We start from the raw sequence: 19,463 nt of genomic DNA on the forward strand, positions 1-19,463 counted from the left end.
AAGAATGGTATTCTATTGCATTCACTTAGTTTCCTTTTTCAAATCAAAAATTCACGTTTAGTTTTGTAAACCTCTTCTATCGAGTCTTCTAAATTTGGTTGATACACCACAGATTGACACATTACATTCTTTTGCGTATATTTTTACGTACCTTTGTCACTGAAATGTTAGTGACAAAAAGCAAGATGGTTTGGTTAAATATGTGTAGCCTAATGGGACATCCATACTTTCTTTTCACCTTCAATAAGCCATTGCATGCAGGGCCGGATTTAGCTGATGGGGGGCCCGGGGCACTTTTAGATCGGGGGGCCCCCCGTGCAAAAAAATTTTTCGCTCTTACGGCGCGAAAAACCATCTCTACGTCTACAGCAGCATCAGTCCAGTACTGCACAGCATTTTGCAGAAACTTTAAAGGCCAAAAGGAAAAAAAATAACACAAAATCACATTTTTTTCCACCTAGGGGGGCCCTTCAAAAGTCAGGGGGCCCGGGGCAACTGCCCCCTCTGCCCCCCCCCTTAAATCCGGGCCTGATTGCATGGTATACCGCTGCTTGCTCACCATTTTACATATTGTTAATATGCAGCATTCCGTTTCTATTTTTGTATTGTATCACTCATCAGTGCAGTCAATCCACAAAACTGCTTCATAAATTACTTTTAAGAGATTGAAAAATAAATCAAGTAATTGTGAATTATGGTTATTCCACATATCTCAAAGTGATGTAATTGGCGTTACACTTTGTAGGCTACTGGCACTTAGGCTGATTGCGAAAACGCCTTGAAGCGTAATGTACAGTTCACATGTAACAAGGTTGTTCTTTATTAGAAATTAATCCGCTGTTAAGCCTTTGTTTAATCCTTTTTTTTGTGTGTGAAAGAAGTTTTCATTAACAACAGCCGTTACCTGCTTATTGTTTAACGTTGATCTAGCCAGCATGAAACTCTTAACCTTGCGCCACGCTGGTAGCATACGAGTTTTTGTTTTCATTTTTTGGCTTGCACAAAACCGGCTGCGCATTGATTTAGTTTTTGTAAGGCAAATTCACTTAAAAAAAAATCAGTTGGAAACATGGGATGATAATATGTGTTCATGGACCACACTAACAAAAATACAGATAATTTAATTTACTAAATGTAGGAGAGGTGCATCGGTGGACAAGCTGAAAGAGCGCACTGAAAAGTTAAAGTTCATGCACTCGAGTGGTGAAAGCGACTGCGCTTTGAAAAGACGTTAGTCCGATTGCGCACGGCTGTTTCTTGAGCGCAGGAAGCAATCTCAAAAGTGTACTTGACTTCTTTTCCCAGTCGACCTTTGCTGCAGCCACGCCCACAATAATAATGACAGCCACATCTTTGTGTCTATTCTGGTTTCTAGCAACCGTGGTAGAAACCATGTGTTTGGAATTGATACGAAATAACTTTAAATGGTTTAAGCTTTGTTTTCTACTCTTGTTTCTTCAAAAGGGTAATAACAAGAAAAATTTTCGAATGATAAAAAATCCCATTTTTTTGTTAGTTCAAATATTTAAAACAGTTAAATTGCTTTATGACGTTTTGTTGTCTTCTTGTAATTTTCCCAGCTGGCAAATTTACGTTTTGCGTATGTTAATTCAATGTTTTAAGGCGTTGAATCAATATGAAAAAAAAATGAATTGCTGGCTGAGCTGGTAGCTCCATAGATTCAATATTTAATAAATCGCAAGCTCAAATGAAAGTACGAAACACTGCAAGAATAGTTTCATTTCTTGACAGCTTGAGATCTATACTTTATTCCTGGACTGAGCTACGTCACTTTGCGAAAATGCTGTTTGAAATTTCTATCCGCATGTAGGCAGCCAAAATCAACAAAATCTCCAGAAGGAACATGTGAATGGAGTTACTAGAGGTCGCGACCCACTGGTTGAGAAGCACTGTTCTAGAAAGAATCAGATCAGGGCTATCAAAATGATCCTGGTCCGGGATTTATCAGCATTCACTTAGTCACTAGATCAAACAAGACACCTCTAGGCTTCCAAACAACTAAAAAAACTTTTATTTTGTTTGTTGTGAGAATAGCACGGTACAATTATACACAATATGAATAAAATAGCACCATAGCAATATAGATATCACAACAGACAGGAAGCGAAATACTATATCAGACATCGAGTCAGCTGCTTCCCTGTTCTTAATGTGACAAATGTCAAGCATCGGCAAATTACGTTTTAGTTATTTTTCCAGTTTCCTGTTGTTACTTTGTCATTCACTACATTTTTGTGCCAGCAATGAAAAATAATGATATGTGCTTTATGATATGTTGATAATGATATGTGTTTTTTCCAGTTCCTGGCACCTCTGAAAAATTATGGACCTTTGAAATGATCTCGGGCCATGGTCCAAAAGTACCTGTTGTATCAACTCTATCAATGCTGATGGGTTTACGTGAATCCTTTCCGAAACGTTTGTACGGTACTGTAGTGTAAGCTACTTTGAAAGGGGTACAACAAGTTGCTTCTTTTTTTTCGGGAAAGTTGAGGTAATATTGTGTTTACATTGTAGCCTAGGCTAAATATGGCGGGAAATATAAAAGCGTGTTATCGTTAAAAGTTTTGTTTCAGTGCGTTCAGTACGAAAAAATTTACTCGATTTAACGCAAGTTTTAAAATAATATTTCTCGCTTGAGTGGCAACAGGCAATCTTTACTTTTTAAAAAAGTGCAAGAGTGTTTTTTACAATATACCTGTCGCAATATAAAGTAGGCTACTGGAGAAGGCCAACGTACAGCGTTTTTATAAAATATTACGAATTGCAGTAAAAATCCACTGCAGAATTGTTCGTCTTAGCTGTATGTCTGATAACTGAGATCTGAAAGGTAAAGTGTAAGATACAAAAGTAACCACTCATCAAATTTGCTGCAAATTTTACAGTAGTATAACAAATCTTATAACGGTGATGAGAAAAGCAGGTTGTCAGAGGGTGTATTATCAAAGCAGCGCTTTGTCGTCGTGATATTGCGCTGTTATTTGCAACGTTATGTTGGTAGCCAGACGATGTTGACTAAAGTAAACACTTTGTTTGACTGGTTTGGCACAGGGTCTTTTGAGAGTCACAAAGGGTTAGGGTTTAGCACTATTTTTTTTTTAATTTTGAGAACAATGTCAGCTACTCCGATGAAAAACATTGATATTTGTTCAAACACCGGAGCTTCTTGCCATGGCAACGCTGCTTTCTTTAAACTCCATTTTTGAAAACAAACTTTAAACAAAGCACAATAAGCTTAAATAAATGTTGGCTGAATGTATCCAACTCTCTAATAGAAACACCACAACCATGTAAAACACAAGGTATACCAGCAAAAACGATCATTGCGCAGCAGTACAGGCAACAAAGATGACTCAAATCAGCGAAATAGGAAGCGTTCATGGTTTTGACTTGCAAGAGAGAGATCCTATTGATAAGAATGAACATGTTAAGGTAGACTAAAAAAATTAAGAAAATATTTTTTAAAATAGAATTTAAAATTATTTATCGATTCTGCAAGTTTAACGAATATACAAATTGAACCGAAAATTTAAAATATTTCTTTCACGATGCTTGGATTAACGTAACTCATTATGGTAACCTGTAGGCCTATTAGGCTACTTTTATGTTTGATTGTAGGCTAATATGGACCATCTTGAGTCTGATGCAAATAAATAAATGTAAAGTTTTACAAGTTAACAAGAGCTGAACCATTTTGTATGTCATTAAACCATAGACTTCAAATAGATGTAAAACATTATGGAAAAATAAACATTTAAAAAAATATAAAACATTGAGAATCTTCTCGATTATGTTTGTGTTTACAGTTCTTCGTTTACTTGTAGGTTTGGTTCGAAGATGCATTTGCAGAGCCTGATGGCACACACAGTATCAATGGTGTATGGTCTTGCAGCTACAAAACCTTTGAATGCTCAAAAAGATGTTGTTATATCTTCTTGACGATCTTGTGTGGGGGACCTTGCGCCCTTCTTTGGGGTCTACTATTTGCACTGCAAAGCTGTTATCACATCTGGTAATGTTAATTATAGTTTTTATGTAACGTAGATTTTAATAGTAGACTAAGCGTAGGCTACTATAATTTAGAATCATACTTCTCGTCGACGAAAGATTATATTCAGCGAAGAATTTAATTAGAAGTTAGGTCTCTGTTGGCCAGGAATATATAGGCCTAATGAATACATTTATCACCAGACTAGAAACCCCTTTTTAGGGCTCAAAAACTTAAAACTAACTTGACCTGTCTGAACATAAAGCAAAATTTATTCTCGCCTGCTTGTGATTACTAGTGACATAGTAGCCTACTACTCGCTTGGCCCACTGACATTTCGAATTCAAGCAACAAAACAAATCTTATTTTTTATTGTAGCCTAAACGTTCGACGACAATGAAACAATGAAAGTTTTTGGTAGCTGGAAATAGTTTAGCTACGAGCTCAATGTGGGCATGCCCCAATGCAAACTCAACGATTTGAAAATTACACTAGCCTATTTGAAAATAACCGTCTGGCTAAGGGTAGCGACATTTCGTTTTATGGAAGGTGATTTTAAACGGAATGGTTCAAAATCGCAATAAATGCATTGTAGCTTACTTCGAAACGAAATCTTTTTGGTTAGTCAAACTCCAAATGTTTAATATGAGTTAGCTGGACAGCCTAGTTTGAAACAAACTCAATTTCAAACATGAGTCTGCGTTTTCTTTAGTAAGCTAGGATTACCTACAACTTATCGTCTTTTTACACTAAGTTACCGCACCGGACATTGGCCAATTTTTTTTTATAGATTTAATAGAAGCCTGTGACAAAACAGCGGTGGAAATAAACCTGCAGTAATCGCATAAACTGAAATAATTACAGGTGCGTTGGTCCTTGCGTCAAATCGTATTTTATGGAAATGTCGTGCCACAAGAACTGTTGGAGGGCGTTGGTACAATGCTGCTGTGATCCTATCCATGATTCGATTGCTAGAATCTTTGGTGGCATCAAGTTCCATCACCGATATGAAGTTGTCTGAGCTATCTTTCTCAGTGGAATTTTCTCGTTTGTTCGAAATCGATCAGAATGACATTTTTACCTCGATTACTTCACTGAATATATATTTTTTGTACAAATTAGAAGCTGTGTTACCTGATTCAATTTATCTTCGTGTTCGGTTTCTTGCATTTTCATCCGTTCTTTATAAATTGTTGTTTATTAACTAACCTTTCTCGAGACATTTAGTTTTTCGTCATTTTAATAAAGTGGTAGGCCTAAAGAAAAAGGCAGGCTACCAGCAAGAGGTGATGAACTGACAAGTAGACTAAGTGAACAAGAATGAGTGGCAACAACAAGAAATAAAAGTAGGTTACTCGAACATAGCCATTACCTCTGTAAAACTGATAAGTTTTGAAATACAGTAGCTGTAAACCGCTGTCAGGAAGATTTCATTTCTACCGACCCTTTTTCATTGCTACAATAGTTCATATCAACAAGCAATTCAAGTAACTTTGCACTGTGGCTAGAATTAGCATATTTTTTTGATGGTAGAAAAGATGTTAGGCCCACAGCAAACGCACAAAATTAAAAGCGAATGGAACAGCAATACAAACAGCTTGGAGCGCAACTGACAGAATATGGTTGGTGTTAGATTTTCAACAGGTCCTTGTCTTGATATCCCGCCTTTCGTTTTACTACATTACCACCGGTACTCTCGTTGTTTTGTATATTCGCTGGTTTGCATTCACTCGATGACATTTGATTTAAATCTTTGTTCTCGGACTAACAAAGCCTCTGATAGGTTAAGATTATTCCTGACAGCTTCGCACACTTGTAGCCTGTACTGTAGGCTTGGAACCACTGACGCAGTGCCAGTTACCGAGGTTGACGAGTAAAGTTTCCGATAATTGTTGCCGGGGAGTTAGGGAACGTTCAAATATTTACGTAACGCTTTTTTTCCGAATTTTTGACCCCCCCTCCCCCATGTAACGCCAACGTAACGCTTTTTTCAATCCCCCCCCTCCCCCATGTAACGCTTTTTCACTACGAATTCAGCACAAAAAACTACCATTCCGTACTCGAAAGCGTTATGTAACGTTTTGCTTGAACCCCCTCCCCCCCCGATGTGACGCTAAGGTAACGCTTTGCATAAACCCCCCTCCCCCTCGAAGGCGTTACGTAATATTTAAACGTTCCCTTACTCCATCTAGGCTACTATAGGTGCTGCTGAATGGAGAGCAGTCTTGAAATGTGTTCGTCAAGAGCACACCCCGAGAGCCGAACCAGCGCCGCTTGATCTTCAAGAGAAGCAAAGCAAGGGTCGACTCTGTCTACTCTGATTGCTTATCCGTTGACGCAAACCTCTCGCCATGTCACTACAGACAGGCTGTCTGACATTTTGACGAATAATTCTTTGCTCAAGCGTGGAGGTTCATTATTTTGTTGCAAACGCTTTGCACTCATTCACTTAAAACCCGATGCAGACAGACCGGCCTCGTCATCACCACCAGTCCACCAATCACAAGTTAAAACGTGGCACAGTATTTAACGCGTTCTTTTGGTTTCAATATTCATATCACGACGTTTTCTCCGTGGATTGAATATTTTCGGTTACGAGATCACGACGTTCCACTCCGGGAGCCATATTCCGTTTTGTCACGCGTAAACACGGAAAAGCGGAAATCAACTCGCATCTTCCAGAAAAGACATTATTCCCCAATCAGTCGATCTCTTATTCATTTTGCCTTCCATTTTTCTGCAACAAAATTGAATCGCTGAAATGTTTTAAGGTCGTTTACTGCGGCTACAAGTTATACTAGCCAGCCGAGACCAAGGGCCGTTGAGAGGATTATTTGAGCTTGCCCCGGGCCTCAAATCAAGGCATTTTTAAGAAAAACGCACTAGCCTATATCCAAAGAATACGCGGTGGTGTCTTCGTGTCTTCGGGCCCGGGTCCAAAAGTACCCTCTGTCAATGCTACCAGCCTGGGCTTAGGTAGGGACGGTAAATTACGGGACGCGCAACTCCGTTGTTCCTTCAACATTAGAAGGGTCAATTGCCAATTTGACATTTTTTTTACGCTTTACTGCAGGCTTGCTTTCAACTAAAAACCTCTTATTACTTCAAAACCAACTTAACTCTTCTTATATAACCCATAAAAAGTAAAACATTTTGTAAATTAGAAAAAAACGTAACCCTTCTAGTGTTGCAGATAAGCCAAAAGCGGATGAAGTTTCGCATCCCTATGATCTACAATCCCTAGCTTAGGCTACATTGTTTTTTCTATCAAGGCCATGTTCGATGTTCCTACTAGTTAATAGAAAAATATTTAGACTACAGGAGGATCGAAACAACACTATTTTTCGAACGTCCAGTCTTTTAGAAACGAAAGAACCGAAAAAATCGATGACGATATCCACTGAGTACAAAAAAACACGTTTCGTGGCTACTACACTAGGCTAACTGTCGTAAGTTCAAAATCGTGGTTTTCAGAAAAATGCGCTTTGAGAAACATAAAGTGCTTGTAATGGCTACACTTTTTAAAATTCATATATCGAAGAGTAGAGGAGGTAGAGATGCAACAAGTGAAAAACAAACATTGGAACAACTTTAAAGCCATGAAAATGAACAGACAGCCTTTGATTGTACTTACGACTGGACTTATTACTTACGACAAATTATACAGTGCTTTGACAGCCCTTTCGACTTTCACGCAACATGTTGCTGATGACTGTTCAAAACATTTTCTGCTTACCTGAGCACCAACTCAGCCTCCTGTTGAAATTGTGTGACACTTTTCATTGAACACGCCTTTCCAACATTATCAGGCATTAAAGGGATCAATATATACAGACCAGGGAATCTACTTGGGTAAGGAAAACCCTGAAAAAAAAAAGATTCCGGATAATTTCCAAACCACATATATGGAATGGGATAGACGCCGATGTCTCTCTAACTTTGTTCTGGTTCCTCGATGTTATTAACGATGAAAAGTTATACAAGGATAGGATCCTTCATTTAGAATGCAACCGAATGATTAAACATAATAAATAAATAAATAAAATCGGCCAGGTTTGGAAACGTGTATAATTTAATGATAATGCTTTCACCATCGTAAATGCGGCTTCTTCAGTGTCTTATTCAAATAAAATTAAAAAATGTTTACAACGAAATAAGGTTTATCTCAAATCTGAAAAAAAAACAAAAAACATCATAACATTTTCTCATAAACTCACAGATCGCAAACAGACCCCTTGCTCACGAAAGCGAAAAGTACGGTAATAATGTAGGAAGCCAAGGAAAAGTTCTTCAAGACTCTCTGTGTTTCTGCTTTGAAAGGGAAGAAGATTATTGTGAAGTTTAGTCCGAAATCCTCCTAAAATAAGGTCATCAGAACCTGTGAGGATAAAAATAGAAAGCTTTTCCTTACTTGAAAAACTGCATTGACCGTTGACCCGGTGTGAAAATATAGACTGAGACTGTTCACCAGACATTTAATTTGACACGTTCTTGACTTCGCCTTGATAAAATCAGTGGTGTTGCATGACAAAACACTGGAAAATAAGCCGGCTATCGCTTTCAACATCTTGTTCTCTGGAAAGCCTTCACCAAAAAAAAAAAAACTGAAATTCTTTAACACTAACAGCGCAACGAAATGTTGACACTCGATATATATAAAAAAGAAAACGGATACTTACTTGGTTGAGGTTGGAAAATGCTTTTTATAGGCGGCAAAACAGACGGTTTGATTCTCATTAAATAAAACAGGCCGAGACAAGTCATCATGAAAGGTGTGATCCCTGTGTAATCCATGCCTCCGTGCAGGGTAATGCCACGTTGGTTTGACCACGAGCGTATGAGAAACAAAAACGGTGAAACTCTGCTATCAATACGTGTGAAAAGATTGACAATCCAAGCAGTCTGGACACCGACTCTAAAGGTATAAAGATAACGACTTAGGCCTGAACACGGTCACTGAAGATTGTGAAAAGCAGATCTCAGGCTTTATAGTGTGCTGAAATCGCGACCTTCCTTGAGCACAAATATTAGTTAGATCGAAGCTACAATGAAAAGTTTGGAAAAAACCAGGGAAACTGTGTGTTTGAAGCGATTGCTACCGTTCAGACCTTTGGTAACGCCATCTGAGTCAGTGCAGTAACCAGAATTTATATTTGTCGTCGTGTGAGCCTTTGAGATCGACGGTCTATCCTTATCTACTGAAGAATTTACATTGAAGTTCATTTCGCTCTTAATTTAGACTGAATAAAATTAAAGATAACACCACCAGCTACAATTTTCTAATCTAAATTTGACGGCAAAATATATATTTCTTTAATAAAATTGAAGCTGGCGCATTGACCCTGATGATATGAGCAATGTATGCAAGTTTGAACACAAGAGACAAGACAAACTACCTTTTAGCCTATCAGCAAATAAAAACAATTAAAGCGCCCTAACATTTTCTATAACTTGACAAAACATTTTAGCTTGTGAACAAAAATTATGCTTTGACTTGAGAATTAAAACAATTGAGTGAGTATATTTAAACAGGAATGGCAACTGCTAACTACTTCTTTACCTGTTTTCTAGGGAAATATCTACGTCAGTGTTCAGTGGTGAAAAATGAAGCTTTATAAGCGGGTTAATGGCATCATGTGAAGAGAGATTTGTCACTCCGGGAAAGTGTTTGTTCATGTGGCAACCTAGAACAAAGTTATGTAATCACACACCGGTTCGGTGGCTTAGTGGTCAGTGTGGCCATGGGAATAGGTTCGTTACCCTGTCGGGTCATACCAAAGACTTTTTAAAAGTAGTACTGAATCTTTATTCTTGCTTGCCACTCAGCAATGGAATAGATTCGGGTAATAATGTACTCAGTTGCGCCTCTACACGGCTGCATTGACATTGTCTGCTTTGTAAAGCGCTGGAGAGCAACGCATTCTGCGATGGATATAGCGCTATATAAAAACATGCATTATTATATGCTGGACATCATTTCCAACAGCCGCAAAAACATGTATATGAGCCATTCCATTATAATACAACAAATCAATGCAACCACTAGGTTTCAGAATAAGATGGTTCAAACATATGTTGTAGCCCTCAAAAATTGAAGTCCATCAAAAAAAAAAATTTCAAAATCGGACAAGCGGTTACCGAGTTAGAGACTTTTGAATTTTTGGACTGTCACTAGGTGGCGCACTCTTCTGTGTAACCAATTTTTGATTTTAGAGGCTATGCTCAAGCTAGAACGATGGTTGAAGTGTCTATTCCACCATTTTTGAGGATGCAGAATCCAAAAATGGCATTGTTTTTGGTCTAAATCAATTATTTTAGGAGTTATTGGACTTTTTCAAGTTTTTGGGCAAACCCCAAAAACCCCATGTGGGAAACGAGATACAAGAAAAAAAAAATTTTGTATGGTTGTTCATGAACCATATTAACTATTGATAAAGTAATATAAGATGACAGTTCTATCCTTTTCTTTTTATTGCATTGCAAAGTTGTTCTCGAAAAAAAGTTGCTCCATAGGCTTCCTTTATCTCCAACCGAAAGGTATTGCTTGGCTACCAATTTTCTCAATATTAGTTCAAAATTCAAATATTTCAGAGTTATTGACTATCATAAAAGAGAACCACTTTCACTCATCATCGGTCAAATATTTCACTGATGTGCTTTTTACACTTCTCAGCATACTTGAACACTTACAATAAGTTCTGAAAAATATCAAAGCATAACAAATTTAGCCTATGCGCAAGGCCTTTCTAACCTTAAGTTGAAACTATATGAGAATAGAAAATGGCTGGCAACACAACAAACTAATATTATACACCTTTGCAACAACACTGAATGTAACATGTTTATATTATGACATTAAAGCACCATTGCTAAATTGCTCATATCTCACAATCAATTAAGATGCTTTGTAATTTGCATTTGGTTAATCATCTTTGACTCCAGGTAGTAAGTAGACCAGTAAATAACAATTAGGCACACTGGCACTTATTTAAAAACTTTTTTATGCATGGATATGATACTCTTAGACTATTTTGCAATTTACTTTCATTACAAATGTCTCCAATAAATATAAAAAGTGAGCCAATTTTACTGTTACCGGTATGATCTATGATCCAAGACTCTGGAGTGCAAAATGATTATCCCTACCATACCAGAAGAAATCAATTTACCAGTTCACACAAATTATGACAATATCAGCTATTAGGTGAAGTGCTTTTGCCCTTTTGGAGGAAAGGATCATGAGCTGCCGGTATGAGATTTCAACATTTACTATCATTGGGTAGAACTGTAATCAGTGATTGCAATCAACATGAAACGATAAATTATTTTAGTACCGGTACTGGTATATATATATATCATCGATATTACTAGAAACCTCACAGACTATTTCACCCCATATAGATTCAATTTGAATTGGCTTACTCAGGTTCATTTAATTATTTGTTACTATCAAAACATTGGTATTGGTAACTGGAGATGCCATAAAAACGATACGGTTTCATGAGCTACCGGCATTACTCCCGTAATATTTGTATGAGAGGCATCTGTTGGGCTTTTAACCATATCTGTGAGGTGCTTAAATAAACTGCATTACTGCACTTTAATTCACATTTTATCGAGCACGTTTTAAGAACATTGAAAAGCATAGCTTTCTAAAATCATAATAAACAGACACAAATGGCACAATTTCAAAGAAAATATTTTCAGAATAAATGATGCCAGTTGTTAGCCGAAATAATAAATTCTTCACCTATATTTATTAATTATAGATTTATGATGACCATGACTATGCTGTGTTCAGAAACTACAGTATTCAACTGTTGCTGAAAGAAAAAGAATCATTCATCTTGATTTCGAAAGGCTATACCAAACCATCCTCACAATGACTAGCACTATAATTATAGTCTTATTACAATGATATCCAAAACAGACCTCACGAAAGAAAAGAGACTCGATCAAGCTAAAATTCATCTGAACAAAATGAGGTCAGGAATGAAGTCATGGACAGAGGAAAAATCATTTTCTCAGATAAAAAATTGTTCAATGTTGACGCAGTGTGTAACCGACAAAATGATCGTATCTTTGCTAAGTCTTCCGCCGACATCCCTGATTCATGAAAAAAGTTTTCATGCACCAGAAACTGTCTTCTATCATGGTGTAGTGTAGGCCGCTGTCTCCAAAACCTGGAGGTCTCCCCTCATGTTTGTTCCACAAGGCACTAAAGTTAACACCAATTCGTACATTGAAACAAGTTTGACTCCTGCCCTTGCAGAGGCTAAGAAACACTTCAAAAGGAAGCCATACACATTCCGACAAGACGGTGCGACATCCCACACGTCCAAAAAAACCCAGGAAAAGTGCCAGAACCATTTTCCTCATTTCTGGAGCAAGGAAGTTCGGCTGCCCTCATCACCGACCTGAATCCAATGGACTTTTGTGTTTGGTCCATTTTGGAGGCAGATGCCAGTGCTTCATCCCATGACTCAGTTGAGGCGTTGAAGTGCTCTCTCAACAAAGCATGGGGCAAAATACTTCAAGAAACCCTACGTAAAGCGGTAGGGAGTTTCAGAAGTACACTTGAGCGTGTTGATCAGGCCAGAGGGGGACAGATTGAATATGTATATATATAATATATAAAACTTTGTACGATTGTGAGTTACCGTCTTGGCAATACACCGTTAAAATATTTTGCGATTTTATTCACTATTTACAGAAATATTACACTTTAAAGCAGTCCAAGGACTTTGTCCGCACCCTGTAAATGGCACAAGTCATCACTCTGTAAGCATACCGTACTGCACTTAACAAGTTTTTATGATGCGGTACAGAGTTGACTTAAACAAAACTTTAAAATGTTTTTTTGCTGCATTATAGTTCTCAATATTTAGGATATTTATAACAATGCCATCTGTGATGAAACAAAATTTTATTGAAATAGCAGTATGTATACAGAAAGAGCAGAATTTGATTTGAATTTTACTAATCAAAGTTCAATATCTGCAGCTTGTATTGCAAAAAGGGTAGAACTGTCATCTTATATTACTTTCTCTATAGTTAATATGATTCAGGAACAACCATACAAAAGTTTTTTTTTTCTTGTATCTCGTTTCCCACATGGGGTTTTTGGGGTTTGCCCAAAAACTTGAAAAAGTCCTATAACTCCTAAAATAATTGGTTAAGACTAAAAACAATGCCATTTATGGATTCTGCATCCTCAAAAATGGTGGAATAGACACTTCAACCATCGTTCTAGCTTGAGTATACCCTCCAAAATCAAAAATTGGTTACACAGAAGAGTGCGCCACCTAGTGACAGTCCAAAAATTCAAAAGTCTCTAACTCGGTAACCGCTTGTCCGATTTTGAAAAAATTTTTTTTGTTAGATTGCAAATTTAAAAGACAGTAACATATCAAAAATGCAGCAAAAAGTGGGATACCATGGTTGCATATTTTTTGAAAATTTGTTGTATTATAATGGAATGACTCATATATCAATAGTGTTTACCTCACAGTCACACACAATACAATTGGTAATATGTACTATGACAATATAACACCATATATAATACAATGTGGTCAATGGTCATGGCAATACAATATGCAAAAAAACAAAACAACTTTTGACATATGTCTTATTTCGGAATGGCCCGTTTCGGTGAGTCCGATCCCTCAAAGGGGGATTTTTTTAATATTTTTTTAAAATTATCGGGTACCATAGCCTAATTATCATTGCCGTTTTAGGGTTTGGGGTTTGGGTTAAGGGTTAGGAACTCACCGAATCGGACTCACCGAATAGTAGCAGACCCGTCTTATTTATATAGTGGTGCCAATGTCATAAATTTATTTTTATATTACGCCCGCAAAATTTAGCAAAGTAAAAAACGAATTCAAATGCCATATAAGAAACTTTAATAGAAAGACGCTAAGGAAGGTAGTATTTCTATACAAGAGAAAAAGTAAGTAAATATTTATAGACATAAAAACTTAACTGACAAGCTTCCTTGAATAGTTTATTGGCGCCAGCCCGGTGTAGGGTGCGGTACAAATTTGCAGCTTTTAAGGGTATTTGATGGAAACTGGATATAGCCGCGTTCAATCTTTGACCGCCCTTGCTTGCAACCGCAAGTCGGCTTAAAGACACATCAACATCAGAAGTTGGAGAAGAAAATCCAAAGACTGTTGTCCCATATGGAACTGCAATCGAAGGTTTTAGTGTTGAATTGATGACGTCTTACGTTTTTATTATATTTACGCTGTATGAAATAGGATATGTGATCAACCGATCATGATCTATGTGCTATAAACTGCCTGTTTGTAAGTTATAAATCTGAGCTTAATGGATATAAATCTGGGCTTTTTTTCATATGACAGCAACTTGCATAAAAATGTCAAAACAAAGATTCTGTTTTTCACTCACGATAAGAGAGAGTAGTCAGTTAAAAAAAATCGCGATTAACATCGCTGTGCAAATTTGTGATCTTCCCAAATGTGACTTACCTTCACGATGTGGTGAAACAAACTGAGTTAAATGGAGCTTTCGAGGATATTTTTTGACACTTATGAAGCAAGTTTTTGTAATATTACATTGTATATACCATTCACTGTGTGATTTGCAAGTAACTGTATTACAGAAAGCTTAAAGAAACAAATAATTGATGCTTTGCATACACTACTACAACATCCACTGAATTTGTCTTACTTCTTACTGTCAAAGTAAAATTTAACAAATATAACAAAATGTGGCTTTCTTCCATTCCGAGTGCAAGTTGAATTGCTTCATATGCATCATGCAAACACAAACATAGAGCACTGTACTTACTTGCAGTTACTTCACAATTCATGTGAAAATTGAAGAAATCTTGAAATAATGAACACAAGAAAAGATTTTTTCTAACATGATCAGAAGAAGCACGTTTCGTTTCAAAATAAATATTAATCTGATCCGATACCTGTAAAGTAAACCTGAATTTAAGCACAAACATTAAAAAGTGAAAAAAATATTTGAATCAATTTTAAGATATTAACGTCTACCCTTTAAAGTACGTGTTAATTTGAAGAGAAGGAGACATTATTTATGGTCTCTGTTAAAGAAGGACCTTTAGTGCAAACTAGCACACGTTGAAATTATTTGGATTTGAACAGTCAATTTATAGAACTCACGACATGATACATCTTCTTGTCCACCATACTAAACTTCCAAGTTTGATCAACTAATGAATTGATAGATTTACAAGTCTTTCTAGTATTATTTACTGGTATCTGTTTCTTGCTTTAGCCATCATAGAGTAACACACTGTTCACTTCAAACTCTGTTATTTAAAATGAATACAAATGACACAGCTTGATTAAACGAGGGCGAAGCATAAAAGCAAAAAAAGCAAAACATTAAAAAGCCTGCATCTTATAAATTGCCACAAAATTTATTATTAATCAGTTTACCACTTTATGAAAAAACTACAGCACATATTTCAGACTGGCACTATTTTTAACATCATAGAAATGAAAACGTATATGTTCAGTTCATATTAGTGAAATTTTGGCATAGTGGCAGAGTGCTAAAAGTATGTCAACAGGGTCCACTGACAATATTTTTGACGTAAAATGTAAGCAAAAGGATGCTTGAGGTCATACATTTAGCTCATAATGGGTACCGTAGGTTGCTTCTTCTGCCCCTACCACCTACCAGGAAGACCTGGTTTGTATGTTTTTAAGTTAACAAGCTTCAACCAAGACACACATATACTTACATTAGTCGCATTCCTTAAGCGCTTCAATAAATCATTTTTTACAATGGCACTGTTGTCCTTATTGGGCATATTTGAAAGATTTAGTCCTTTTGGAGATAAATCAGCCATTCGTAACTTCAAAGAACCTTCACTGCATGCATTGGAAAGGCTTTCAACTCCAATTGGAGACGAGAATTCAACAATGAAATAATTGGGCTGAAGCGAAAAAATCAAAGTTGGTGAAGTGCATCTACACTGGATATCATATGTTGAGGACGAAAAACACAATGGATCAAAAAATTCACTGCATAACATATTGGTTGGTTGGTTTTGAATCTTTATCCTCGGATTGACAAAGCCTTGATTGGTTATTCCTGGTAGTTTATAGAGGCTCTTGACGCAGGGCCGGTTACCGAGATTGGCAGAGTGAAGTTTTTCGATTGTTGAAGTCTTGTTGCGGGGTTATTATTCCATTCACTAGGTGCCGCTGAATGGAGAGCAGTCCTGAAATGCGTTGCTCAAACGCACACCCCAAGAGTTGAACCAGCGCCGCGTTATCTTGAGCCAGGAGCGTAACCACTAAGCTATCGGGGTGGACTATTGGTGAAATATTACTTGAAATAAGTGTTTTAACGTTATATATATTGATCACTTTTTGCAATTTTGTTGTAATTACGGTAGGGGATTTAATGAGGCACTGTAAGTAAGGTAACATCACAGCAGTGTGACAATACCTTAAAACTGTATGTAACATAATACAATAGCTAAAGAATCTATACTTACTGAGTCTTTTACTGCACGGAGATAAAGCACACTTCCATGTTGACCACAAAAACTGTTTAATTGATCTTCAAGATACATTTGATTAACATTTGGATTTCCCTTGACATGAAGAAGCATACTATTACATGCTTGTCGATGCAAAGAAAAGAAAATATCTTGGTATGACAATGAGGAATTTGATAACACTGAATTAGGATCTTCTGTGTGAATGACAGCTTAAAAATAAAATTATAGGTTGAAATATAGGTTATGGACTATTTATGTATGGTAATTCTATTTATTTCAATGTTTTGGTACTATAAAGCCAACAGTACAGAACAATTTCAGTATTAAGAGGAATGAGAAAACCAAGCTGAATCAAAATTGGGTAAATTTTAACTTTGTTGCTGGTTGAAATTACAAATACACTTATCAAACAAGAACAGCTGTAATTAAGGCTAAGACGTGTAGTCGTAAGCACATGCCTGGTAGGTGCTCGCTACACTGTGGCATCAAGTGATTTAGGTGATATGTTGAGCAACATCTAGTTTACTGGGTGGTTGTCAACAACAGCATAGGATATTTTATTAATGCATACATTACTGGACCTAACATTCGGCAAGCTAAAAATTGAATGAGGCTGTTCACCAGGCATTTAGTTAAATAACATGCTAGTTTTACTGGTGCAAACCAGGGTTGAGAAAAACCCAGGTTTTTTTTAAAAAGCCCAACCCGCATGTTTTTTTTTAAAATACCCGTTTTTTTGCGGTTTTATTTAAAAAAGATGCAAAAAAGGTAGATTCATGCTTATTTCACCTCAAATACTACTTTTTACCAAAGAAGTGCCTCTCACTCACAGTACATGCTGGCATAACTCAATAAAATAATGCACTAGGGCTGTTTAACTATGAGGCCTTCTTGCATAAATGAGTTTTAGTGTAGTACAAAGTGGCATTACTTGATTTTTGTGTACAGAAATATCCACTGTGTTTTCAATTTATTCTTGGAAATTTCCTTCACAATCACATCCTTAAGCCCTAATTTGAAGTTTGTTTTAAGTACCTTGTAGTACTTTGGTTCATTTTTTCAATTTTCTGATAACTATTGGACAAATATGATGCTCTGGGTTTTTTATGTTTTTTTTGAGTTTTTTTAAGTGGGTTTTTTGAAAAAAAACCATCCGTTTTTTTTGGGTCGGGTAAAATACCGACAACCCTGGTGCAAACTAAGCTGAACTATCACAAAATGTATACCATATTGTATAAGGCGAGCTGTTATTTAAATAATTGTTTTTAAAATTATGGTCATAAAGTTTTCATTCAACAAATAAGCCACATATTTCATAATTGTAAACAAAATACCCAGTTCCCAGAACCTACCTAGTACTTGTTTGAAAAGATGTACCAAACAGCGTAATAATGAAAAGTTATTAATAAACGATAAATACCGTATTTTACGGACCATAAGGTGCACTCGACTATAAGGCGCACTGTCAATAAATTGCTTTGATCAGTTTTTTGTTCATACATAAGGCGCACCGGACCATATATAATAGTAGTATCGGTACTGGTTTTGAGTGTAGGCAATACAGCACTACCGCACTTGATCCATACATTAGGCGCACCGGACCATAAGGCGCACGATCAATTTATGAGGAAAAAAAAGGATTTAAAGTGCGCCTTATAGTCCGCAAAATACGGTAACATAAAAAAGTGCGTGTAGAAAAAACGTAATTACAAAACTTGAAGATGGTAGGTTAAGGTTCTATTTGAGGTTGTGATCACAAACAAATGAATGTTGGAAACTTCTACCAGCAAAATGTAGACAACGTCAAGAAGCAAACCACCAAATATTAACTTGGAAGAATCACTGGCGCTTGTAGGTTTTAAGCCGCCCACGCCCAATGTTTGGCAACGTCTCTCCTGTATTTCTCTCGCATGAAGTCGCAGATGGCTTAAAACCTACAAGCCCCAAATCACTTTTTCAAGCAAGAATCAATTTAACAAGTGGAAACACAAAATGTCAATAGTTTTTGACATTAGAGTTGTTATTAGGACTAAAATATATAAATGAAATATCATAACATATAATAGACAATAATACATGGCCACCAAGTATCCAATAAATACATTTTAATTGGAATAGAATCTAAATTATATACCTAGTGCCACATGTGGGTGACTACCTGGTATGTTACTACGGTACAAGTTTGCAGTTAAAAGTCATGTCCTGTATATATGTCACTTTCAAACTGGTGTTAAACTGATAGAAAATGAAGCTTACCAGATGCAGCTGAAACTTGCCCCATAGAAGTGGAAATGCTTGTATGAAACCATCTCTTCAGTTGCCTTGTGATGGTGCGTGTTAACATTTCGAGTAAACAGTCACAAGCCTAGTAGTTGAATTGCATAAACATAAATTATAATAGAATTTGAGTTTATTTGTGAAGTAAGACCCACATTACAAATAAAAACATGCAAAGAATAACCCTGGTAATTTTACGGACTGGCCCGTTTCGGTGAGTCCAACTCGGTGAGTTCGATCCCTTAACGGAGTATTTTTTCAATTTTTTTTTTAAATTATCGAGTACCGTAGCCTAATTATCATTGCCGTTTTAGGGTTAGGGGTTAGAGGATAGAAACTCACCGAATCGGACTCACCGAATAGTAGCAGACCCGTACTTTTAGGCAGGAAGCATTATCAACAGAAAAGGTATTATATCAGTTAGTTAGATCTATGCTTGTGCTTTTCAACAATAGCAAATCTGTTGAAATTGAGCAAGAAATGAATAAATGGGAGACAATTAATTATCGTGAACATGTAGGGCGTGAACTGAAAGACGATCGATTCGCCATTGAAATGCATTGGGCAAAAGCTTCATTGGGGGGCTGTCTTCAAACAACGATTGCTTATATATTAAATAACGTATAAAAATGAAAGTTAACCCTTCAATAAACAGTAACATGT

At 36.6% G+C, this 19,463-nt stretch overlaps 2 protein-coding genes across 2 annotated transcripts; one reads left to right on the plus strand and one right to left on the minus strand.

Moving 5' to 3' along the window:
* The first annotated feature begins 3,310 nt into the window (after positions 1–3,310).
* On the plus strand, positions 3,311–5,322 carry LOC145767171 (caveolin-3-like). The gene is made up of 3 exons (XM_082578943.1): positions 3,311–3,453; positions 3,846–4,033; positions 4,874–5,322. Exons 1-3 carry the CDS (start codon positions 3,370–3,372, stop codon positions 5,028–5,030), a joined length of 429 nt encoding a protein of 142 aa, XP_082435069.1. The 5' UTR covers positions 3,311–3,369; the 3' UTR covers positions 5,031–5,322.
* Positions 5,323–6,157: 835 nt separating this feature from the next.
* LOC145767257 (poly(A) RNA polymerase, mitochondrial-like) lies at positions 6,158–18,884 on the minus strand. Its single transcript, XM_082579048.1, has 10 exons — positions 18,780–18,884; positions 16,518–16,732; positions 15,756–15,950; positions 14,828–14,957; positions 14,002–14,202; positions 9,570–9,693; positions 8,689–8,924; positions 8,227–8,387; positions 7,746–7,873; positions 6,158–6,746 (listed from the first exon to the last, which is right to left on the minus strand). The coding sequence occupies exons 1-10, from the start codon at positions 18,865–18,867 to the stop codon at positions 6,674–6,676; spliced, it is 1,551 nt and encodes a 516-aa protein (XP_082435174.1). The 5' UTR covers positions 18,868–18,884; the 3' UTR covers positions 6,158–6,673.
* Positions 18,885–19,463: the final 579 nt, after the last annotated feature.

Source organism: Aplidium turbinatum, chromosome 3 (assembly GCF_918807975.1).
Source record: "Aplidium turbinatum chromosome 3, kaAplTurb1.1, whole genome shotgun sequence".
Taxonomy (NCBI): domain Eukaryota; kingdom Metazoa; phylum Chordata; class Ascidiacea; order Aplousobranchia; family Polyclinidae; genus Aplidium; species Aplidium turbinatum.

Bases quoted from the DNA above. Each gene is read 5' to 3' on its own strand.
- LOC145767171 (XM_082578943.1), top strand. From the start codon at position 3,370: ATGACTCAAATCAGCGAAATAGGAAGCGTTCATGGTTTTGACTTGCAA. The intron at 3,454-3,845 runs GTAGACTAAAAA...GTTTACTTGTAG, and splicing joins ATAAGAATGAACATGTTAAG to GTTTGGTTCGAAGATGCATT. The intron at 4,034-4,873 runs GTAATGTTAATT...AAATAATTACAG, and splicing joins CAAAGCTGTTATCACATCTG to GTGCGTTGGTCCTTGCGTCA.
- LOC145767257 (XM_082579048.1), bottom strand. From the start codon at position 18,867: ATGTTAACACGCACCATCACAAGGCAACTGAAGAGATGGTTTCATACA. The intron at 16,733-18,779 runs GTAAGCTTCATT...TTTATTTTTAAG, and splicing joins GCAAGTTTCAGCTGCATCTG to CTGTCATTCACACAGAAGAT. The intron at 14,958-15,755 runs GTAAGTATATGT...TTTACTTTACAG, and splicing joins GCTTAAGGAATGCGACTAAT to GTATCGGATCAGATTAATAT.